This window comes from Sinocyclocheilus anshuiensis, unplaced genomic scaffold (genome assembly GCF_001515605.1).
Source record: "Sinocyclocheilus anshuiensis isolate Anshui unplaced genomic scaffold, SAMN03320099.WGS_v1.1 scaffold379, whole genome shotgun sequence".
NCBI classification, from domain to species: domain Eukaryota; kingdom Metazoa; phylum Chordata; class Actinopteri; order Cypriniformes; family Cyprinidae; genus Sinocyclocheilus; species Sinocyclocheilus anshuiensis.
Genome location: NW_015552574.1, coordinates 781,019 through 790,451, shown reverse-complemented (window position 1 = coordinate 790,451; position 9,433 = coordinate 781,019). Strand labels below are relative to the sequence as shown.

The window sequence follows — 9,433 nt, the reverse complement described above, 5'->3', positions numbered from 1 at the left end:
ATATATATATATATATATAATTTCTTTATTTATTTTTAAAGTATAGACAAGAGAAAAAATTATAGTAAATACTGACAAGTGAATGCTTATTGAACAATTAAGTGTACGATATAATAACCAGCCTCATACAATAAACATATAATAATAATAATAGAGGTCTTACTATGCCATGACCACAATTTCCAGGAAATCACAGGTAACATTAATATAAGCAGTGCACCACAAACTAGTGCAATCACCCAAATAAGGTCCCTGAAACAAATAAGGAAATTATTAGACTTATACTGAAGCTGAGATATGTTATCAGTTAGTATCAAATAGATCCAAACAGATGTTAAATAGTATTGATGTTTTAAAAGTATATTTTGAACGTACCTGCTTTCATAAGTGGTTTTGGGTTCTAATGTCAGATCTTTAGATGACAGAGTAACTGTAGAGTTACTACCAACATGTGGAGTTGTTGATCTGCTGGTTAGTGTTGTCCTAACAGTACTACTGCTGTGAGATGGGTCATTTTTTGAGTTCTCCATTGTGGTTGGATAGGATGAGGACTGTGTCGTTGAATGAAACCGCTTTGGGGATGCTGTAGATGTCTGGTCAGTTTTTTCTGTCTGAATCGAAGTACTTTCAGGTAATTTTGATGTTGTGGGTAAAAGTGTTACTACTGAATTATGGTTGTGTACATCTAAAGAGTTAGATGAAGTGAAAGATTGTGCAGTCGTAAACGTGAAAGGACCTGTAAAAAAAAACAGTCAGATATGACACATATTTGACACATTACTACTTGTTTTACTAAACTACATTTTATATCAGAACAGGAATGTGTTGTTTTGCTTTACCCAGAAACTCATTGTGAAATTCATTATTTCATTGGCATGTAATCCTATTATCTTTAAAGGGGAAGTGTGTAATTTCTTGAATATTATAATACTAAGCACTCAGAACATAAGAGCCAGCACCAAAGAAATAAAATGATAGGCTATAAAAAATATCTTTCTCCTTATCTAGCTTGATGTGCTGAGAGAAGACATTGGATGATTCCCACCAAAACTCTAAAAAGTTTTCTTTCAAAACATTGCTTTGTTTGGTTACTCCTACATTGCAACACTGGCTCAACCAATGGCATGAGTTTGGGGCGGGGCTATCTGTTTAGCCAACCAATGACTGACGAAGGAGTGTTCGAGAAACCTGTTTGAAATGTGATTTCGACATTTTTTGCAATTCTGTTGAATTGCGGTCGCAGAAATGACACATCAGCAAACTTCTGTGGGCAAAAGGTCCACTGTCCATTGCCAATAGCGTAAACTCACAGCAAAATGGGTAAGTACATAATCAAATGAATAAATCGTTGATAAACCATTTTTATATTATTTCAAATACATAGCCTACTCAGTGACTGGTACAATCTTTGTCATGGAATATATGTTTTGTTTACATAGACTTCACAGTTTGAACATCATTGGATGTTATTTTTAAGATCTAAGGTAAATTACCCACTGTAAATTTCATTATGGCTATTACAATCATGAAGTATGGAAGCCCGTTTCCACCACGAAAAAAAATAAATAAAAAAAATGACATCTTTTTTTTACATCTCACAAATTCTCGCAATTGAGTTATAAAGTGACAATTGCATGATATAAAGGCGCATTTGCGTGCTGTAATGTCAGAATTGCAAGATATAAATCACGAGACTTAACTCGCAATTGCAAATTTATATCACACAATTCTGAGAAAAGGGATCAAATTTTGCGAGATATAAACTTGCAATCGTGAGAAAAAGTAAGAAATGCGAGATATAAACTCATTATTGAGAGAAAAATTGTGAGGTGTAAATTCCCAATTGTTTTAATTATAATTACGCGGTGTCGCGTCTGGTAAGGATGTGGTGTTAATCTAATGTACATGTTAATGATATGTGAAATGTGATCATTACTTACTTGTGTTGGCATCTGTAATGAGTTGTCTTGAATCAACATTGATATGAACGGGAACCTGCACTTCCCCAGCCATACACCAATACCAGCCTGCATCTGTCTTCTTCAGTCCTGTCAGTGTCACCGTATAAGCGCCATCATTTGTATCATTTATCTGTACAGCTGCACCAAGGGATGGTTCTATATCCTGAGCCGTTTGACAGGAGTGCAGATCTCCACTTCTGCACCATTTTCTCGCAGTATCTTTAAATTTGTCACTGTAGAGACACTGTACAGTAACATTGCCGCCCTCTTCACCTGACACCGTGTTGCTGGCTGCTGACAGATCTGGAGTACCTGAAAATAATCAGTCAACAAAATCTATTAGTGATTTAACCGATGAACTATCAAATGCTTTGTAGTGGTACTAAAGTATCTCAAAATCATTTACCCTCAGTGACGGTAAGCTCTAGAGATGTTCTGACAAAGGTATTTCGTATTTTGACTGCACACCAGTAGCGGTTCGAATCACTGCTGCGCAGGTTTGTCATCGTCATGGTTGTTACCAGTTCATCTGGGCTGTTGTAAAAGCTGATGCCTGTTCGCTTCTCTTGGTTGGTAGGTCGCAGTTTCAAGCAGGTAAGCCAGTTCTTGCCCTTGAACCAGAGCTTTTCCAAGTTCTTGTGCAGCTGATGGTAGTGACAGGGAATGGTGACAGATCCTCCACTTTGAGCTGTTATCTTGCTTACTGTCCATAGAGAGTTGGTTCCTGTGAGTCACAATTTAAATATTCTCTAGAAAGATTTTCTTTGAAAATCTCACCCAGATTTTTTCACCGAAAGAATATCAGCAATATGAAATGATAAAAGGGTGAGAAAAATAATGATTCTTGGATGAACTATTCAAGGACATTATATAGCCTACAACTAGGTCACCAAATCTGACAAGGCAGTATTGGAGGTTACCAAACTCGGTTGCCCTCTCTACTTCACACCCAATGTCTTTACTGTTACCCAAATCCACACTGGTGATGTCTAGTCTTCTCTGTTTCATACAAAAAAAAAAAATTTGGGGTTTAATGTTAACAGCTGCAGAAATAGGGTCGCCAAATATGACAAGGCAGCACCAGACACTATTAAAATCTGTTACCCACTTCTACTTCACAAAGAATCGCTTTAATGCTACCCAAATTCACTCTGATAATATCTTAACTTATTTATTTTATATCCCAAAAAGCATTTCAGTCTGATGTGAACAACTGCACACATACAGCAGGGTCACCAAATCTGGCAAGGACACAAAAGACACAAACTTTTTCACTCTGGTGATACATGAACTTATTTATTTTATATCCTAGAAAGTATATTTCTCTGATGAGAACACACTCTTAAAAAAAAAATAAAGGTGCTTAAAAGGTTCTTCACAGCGATGACCTAGAAGAACCATTTTTAGTTTCCACCATGAACCACATTCAGTCAAATGTTCTTTAAAGAACCATGTCTTTCTTATCTCTTTATAATCTAAAGAACCTTCTTTCGCCACAAAGAACCTTTTGTCAAACAGAAAGGTTCTTCAGATGTTAAAGGTTCTTTATGGAACCATTTAGACAAAAAGGTTCTTCTATGGCATCGTGAAGCACCTTTATTTACAGTGCAGCTGCAGATACACAATAGGATCGCCAAATCACAAGGCAGCATTATGTTACCGTAATTTGTTACGGTAATTCGTTTCCAATTTCCTTCACACACAAATTCTACAGCGACCTCTAGGTCACTGATTTCGACACAACACATGTATTTATATAGCCCGTTATTTAACAGTCCGGCCTATGGAAGCCCGTTTCCGCCACTGAATAAAATTTGTTTAAAAAGGTAATTGCGACTTTTTTTCACAGAATTGCATGATATAAACTCACAATTGCGAGCTATAAAGTCAGAATTGAGAGTTATAAAGTCAGAATTGTGATATAAACTCCAATTTTAAAGTTAAAGTCCAATTTTGAGGGGGGAAAAATAGGGTGAATTCGGGTAATCTGGGACATTTTTTGCAATTTTGTCTTCTGCGATTTATTTCGATATCTATCTAACACATTAGATCAACACATTAGACTTTTCTGAAATCCCTAAGATGTTTTCTAACCACACCAGAAGATAGAATGTTGATATTATACCCAGAGGAGACATGCCACACCTATTAGTGTTTTTTGTGCCAAAAAAAAAAAAATCTGCCTGAATTTGATAATCTGGGACAGGTCACTTTGTAATCTGGGACATATGTATTAGGCCTAAAAAAAAGCCTATATTCACCATACTTTATGCATGCCAAACACAATATCACCAATTTTTAAAAAGCATTATGAAAAAAATGACAAGTACAGAAATCTCAATAAGGAAATGTATATTTCAATATCAGGAAAAATAATTTCTTTCTGTACACAGGATGAACAATCTACTGTGTTAATTCATTTTAATTCATTTAAAACTATTAAAATTGTTTAACATTTGTTTAACATTGTATTAACATTTTAAAGAATCAACTAAAATTTAAGCAACAGCAAGCAACAATTTGATTAATGGATTATTCAGTCAGTTATTCAAGTTCTCCATTCTATTAAAATTGGGGCTACTCGGGGAACAAACACTCAGAGTGTGTGTGTGTGTGTGTGTGTGTGTGTGTGTGTGTGTGTGTGTGTGTGTGTGTGTGTGTGTGTGTGTGTGTGTGGGGTGTGTGTGTGTGTGTGTACAGAACATTGTCAGCTGGCCTGGGCGCAGCTCCCCCTCCTCCCCCAACCGTTGTATAAACTAACTGGGAATTTGGGAAATGAAATTGACAGTTTACTTCATCCTCATACCTTTGCTTGCTACTGGAATACATTTCCCAGATTCCATCTCTGTAGCATTTCTCTAGCTAGCTGCTAGCTACTGTGAACTTATGCTAATGTTATAACCTCCAGTACTCCACATTTCTCATTATAGCATATGTTATCCCTTGTCATTAGACTTATAAAGTCCCTAAATGCATATTTCCTCCATTTGAAGACTGTCCCAGATTACCCAAAGCATGCTGTCCCACATTCTCAATCATATTTGATAATGTGGGACAACAAAAAAATGTTCGAAAGAAAAAAAACTAAAATACATTTTCAACATTTTAATACATATTTTGTTGCTTGAATAGATCACAAACAGAATTTGACAACAATTAGGAACATTGTATTATTTATGACAGATTTATGTCCTTGACATTAATCTAGTCAGAATCCTATGTTACTGACCTTGTCATGCAATTCCCAGGGGAGCTTCTTGATTGACAAGTGCCCCGCCCCTTTCTGTGGAATCACCCCAATGAAGTCATGTGATTTCAGTCACATGACATCTATGTTAAAATTATAGTAAAAGTCCTGTTGACTAAATTTTATTAGCACAGGAAATAAACACACTGGAGCTTAGGTGTCCCAGATTACCTGAATTCACCCTACTATGTTCTCAGAATTGCGAGTTTAGGCTATATCTCACAAGTCTGACTTTATAACTCGTAATTGCGAGTTTATATCTCACAATTCTGAGAAAAAAGTCAGAATTGCGAGATATAAACTCGCAATTGCGAGAAAAAAAGTCAGAATTGTGAGTTTATATCTCGCAGTTCTGACTTTATTTCTCAGAATTGCGACTTTATGTCTTGCAATTGCGAGTTTATATCACGCATTTCTGACTTTATTTCTCAGAATTGCAAGTTTATATCTCTCAATTATGACTTTTTAACTCGCAATTGCGAGTTTATATCATGCAATTCTGAGAAAAAAAAGTCAGAATTGTGAGATAAAAAGTCGCAATTACCTCTTTTATTTTTTATTCAGTGGCGGAAACGGGCTTCCATACCGGCCAGTTAGGTGATTTCGACAAACTTTCATTGATTCAAAGCGCTGATGAGGTAATAAACTGTTCAACGAAAGCACCTATTTGCTGGTTTGCCATTCGCCAAAAACACTTAAGAAGAAGAAGAAATTGTTCAGCGAAATCGAGAACCTGAGTCTAACTGCTATACTTAACTGCAGTTTATAGTGTAGCCTATATAGGCTACGTATAGAGTTCTTTGGAGGGCTAAATGTAAACAACCAAGCGACTTATTTTTTTCTTCTTCTGTGCACCATTAAAGAGAATCCTGCTTTGTATTCGATATGCGCTGTGTTTTTATTAGTCTGCTTTCAAAAGAACAATTGCAGATATAGGCCTATAAGAAATTACACAAATAGGCTATAGCCTAGCCTACTATGCGGACTATTACAGGAGATCACATTCACAAGTCTGTGTTTCATGTCTGATAGAAAAAAGAGGATGTTTGGTGAGAGGGCACGTTTAAAATTCTGCTGTTGTAATGTCAGACGAGCATGATTAGCCAATGTAAAAATCACATTGACGTCAGTGAATTGATGAATGTTGAAATGTTTTTTTTTTTCACTACTAGAGAAGAAATATCTATATAAAATAACCTACCAACTCATTTAGTTAAATATGTTTTTTTTGCGTACATTGTAATGTATAGGGATTTATTATGTTATTCTAACTATTCATCCATGTTTTTATACAGCCTATTCTTTTAAAATGTTTATTAAAAGCAAATGTTCACCATGATAGAATTTCCTCTAGACAATTATTGATAAAAACATTACATTATTGACGATGCTCATACCTTCAGTTAACCTATTGTAATGTTATTATAGCCTATTAAATGTATTTTCAAAAACATATATGTTTGACAGCAGTAGCCTGATATAAAAGTACCCTTCCTTAGAATAATGTAATGAACCAACATAGGTTTAGTATACAAAATTAAATTATTTTCTCTAAAAGGACTTACCTAGGGCTCCTAAAAGCAGCACTATGGTACTCAGCAGAAAAGCCATGTGTCTACTCAAATGTATTAAGTGATTATTAGGATCAAAAATGCTAAAACTTTTTCACATGTATCTCCGACTTGAAATAAATTGTATCCCAACCCAGGCTTCCTTTTATTTACCACAGTAGATTTCAACATTTCCTGCACAGTCTTCTATCCTTCTTTCCTGTCATCCTTCCCCTTTAGAACTTAGAAGTTTGGCTTCAGATTGTTCTGAATATTTACCTCAATAATAAGCTTAAAAAAAAAACAATGTCATATATTAAAGGGGTCATACAATGCTGCTAAAAATAACATTATTTTGTGTATTTGGTGTAATGAAATGTGTATTTCTAGTCGTGTCCTCTTTTGGAAGGCCAAACAAAGTAGTTTCGCTTTCACAACGAAAAACACAGCGGCCTAGCGGAAGCCCCGGCTTAGCGTGAGCTGAGGCCGGGCAAGAGAGAGCAGAGGCGGCGGGGTCGAGAACGGCGCAGCCGGCGGATCCGAAAGAAGGAGCGGCAAGCACATGTGACGACCCCGGGCTTCGGCCATGGTGAAAGCAGATCCGGCGATCCACAGCACTAAGTTGATGTATTTCCTCAGCGACCAGCACAGATCAGCTCTAGGCATGACGAAGCGGATATCGTCCTCTTTTGGAAGACCAAAGTAGTTTCGCTTTCACAACGAAACGCACATCGTCTTCAGGACATGGCGGCAGCGGCAACAATACTACAGTGAGAATAAAAGTTATGCCTTCTTTCTTTGCGTGAACATTTGGCCGGCGTTATGCAAATCTTCCCACATAGTGAGGTAGATATGTGGGGGCGTGTTCGAACGAGCCGTTTTAGGTAGGTGTGGCTGACTCTTAACTTTTATAAAGAATATCTCTTTGGATTTGAGACTTTAGTCTTTGCAACTTTACAGATCTTCTTTATGCACCAAGAGCTTGTAACACTCCAAAGAGAAAGGAAAAATTTAAATCACATCATATGACCCCTTTAATCAGATAATTGTTTTAACGTTAAATTATGTGATGTTTGGTATAAAATAAATATGTTTCCTTTCTAAAACCCAGCAATATTTCACGAATAAACGAAATGTAGATTAACAAAATGTAAATTTAGATTTGTATTCAGAACTCAAGCCTTCATTTGCAGTTGAGTAATAGCCTAATTATTTGTTCAACATTGTCAACGCCTGTTCCTGAAATCCGTGACTAGATGGCGCTAGTTGACTAGGTTTGTGCCTAAACTATGTCGTTCATAAATTACTGGGCCTGAATGGTTTTACACAAATTAATAGGCCTAATTTATTTTTTCTTACATTTCTTGGCGTGAAAGAAAAAAAGTGTATTTATGTGAACAGTTGAAATTTGACTCATATTAAAGGGGTCATATGATGCTGCTAAAAAGAACATTATTTTGTGTATTTGGTGTAATGAAATGTGTTTATGCGGTTTAAGGTTAAAAAAACACATTATTTTCCACATACTGTACATTATTGTTTCTCCTCTATGCCCCGCCTTTCTGAAACGCGTCGATTTTTACAAAGCTCATCGGTCTGAAAAGCGAGGTGTGCTCTGATTGGCCAGCTATCCAGTGCGTTGTGATTGGCCGAATTCCTCAAGCGTGTGACGGAAAGGTTACGTTCCTTACCATATTGTGATGTAACACTCCAAAGAGAAAGGACAATTTGAAATCGCATCATATGACCCCTTTAATAGGGTGATGTGTAAACAGTTCAGTTTTCCAGTTCATACCGACTCATATGGCCAGTTTAAACTGGTATTTTCTTTGGAACGTGGTCGCTCGTTTCTTGTTTGTGCAAACTGGTAGCCTACAGACAGACAAAAGGAATTCCAACCGCCAATTCTATAGCTTTTTCAACAGGACACCTTTCCTCAGCTCAGTGCTAAAGTTTTTCTATGTCTGAATTGTTTTTATCACTTCTTTTGTAATTTGTTTGTCTATGTTCCTCCTCCCGGGAGCAGTCATGAGACGTTTAGTTAGGTTTCAACACAGCCTATTATGCAAGTTTTCTCCGTAGTCTTGTTTACTGTACTCTTTAACGTCTCAAATGTCACTTCAGTCTACAGTGATTGACTTCTATGAATTCAAGTGTTTTTCCTTTCTCCAATAACACCTAGACCTGTTTTTATATAGCCTATCATTTTTCTTTAAAGCGCTTTGATTTACTCCTGTAATCTTTGTGATTAATGATTAAATATTTATTCATTATAAATAAATAAAAGCGGACTATTTTATTTTGGACGTGTTCTCACCTTGTATAGGACTTAATCCATCAGTGATGACTAAACTGCTATAGCTCCTATAATATGTATATATAGCTAAATGTGGCCCTAAAAATTATTTGGATAATTAAGTCTATTTTATTTGTACTTATTTTAAATGATACATGATAGAATTTAACAAAAATCTAACCAAGTAACATTTATTTTGAAGAAAGTTAGCAAAACTATACATTTTTAAGTTACACATTTCCCAATAAGTTTTTTTTAGAATCAAAATGATTTAAAAAAAAATACTGTTGTGATAACATTCAAATAAGTGTCCAAAAGTGTTTAAATGCTATATTGGGTGCCATTGTATGTAATAAACATGTTTATATATTTGTAAAAA

At 35.8% G+C, this 9,433-nt stretch overlaps 1 protein-coding gene across 1 annotated transcript in view; it reads right to left on the bottom strand.

The window, feature by feature from the left end:
* Positions 1-6,981, bottom strand: part of LOC107665155 (uncharacterized) — a 7,922-nt gene extending 941 nt beyond the window's left edge. Inside the window, exons 1-5 of the mRNA XM_016455922.1 lie at positions 6,774-6,981; positions 2,368-2,685; positions 1,941-2,273; positions 376-736; positions 164-252 (exon numbers count right to left, since the gene is read on the bottom strand). Of these exons, the coding sequence (XP_016311408.1) occupies positions 164-252; positions 376-736; positions 1,941-2,273; positions 2,368-2,685; positions 6,774-6,819 (1,147 nt within the window). The 5' untranslated portion in view covers positions 6,820-6,981. The remainder of the gene's footprint in view (positions 1-163; positions 253-375; positions 737-1,940; positions 2,274-2,367; positions 2,686-6,773) is intronic.
* Between the last annotated feature and the right edge of the window lie 2,452 nt (positions 6,982-9,433).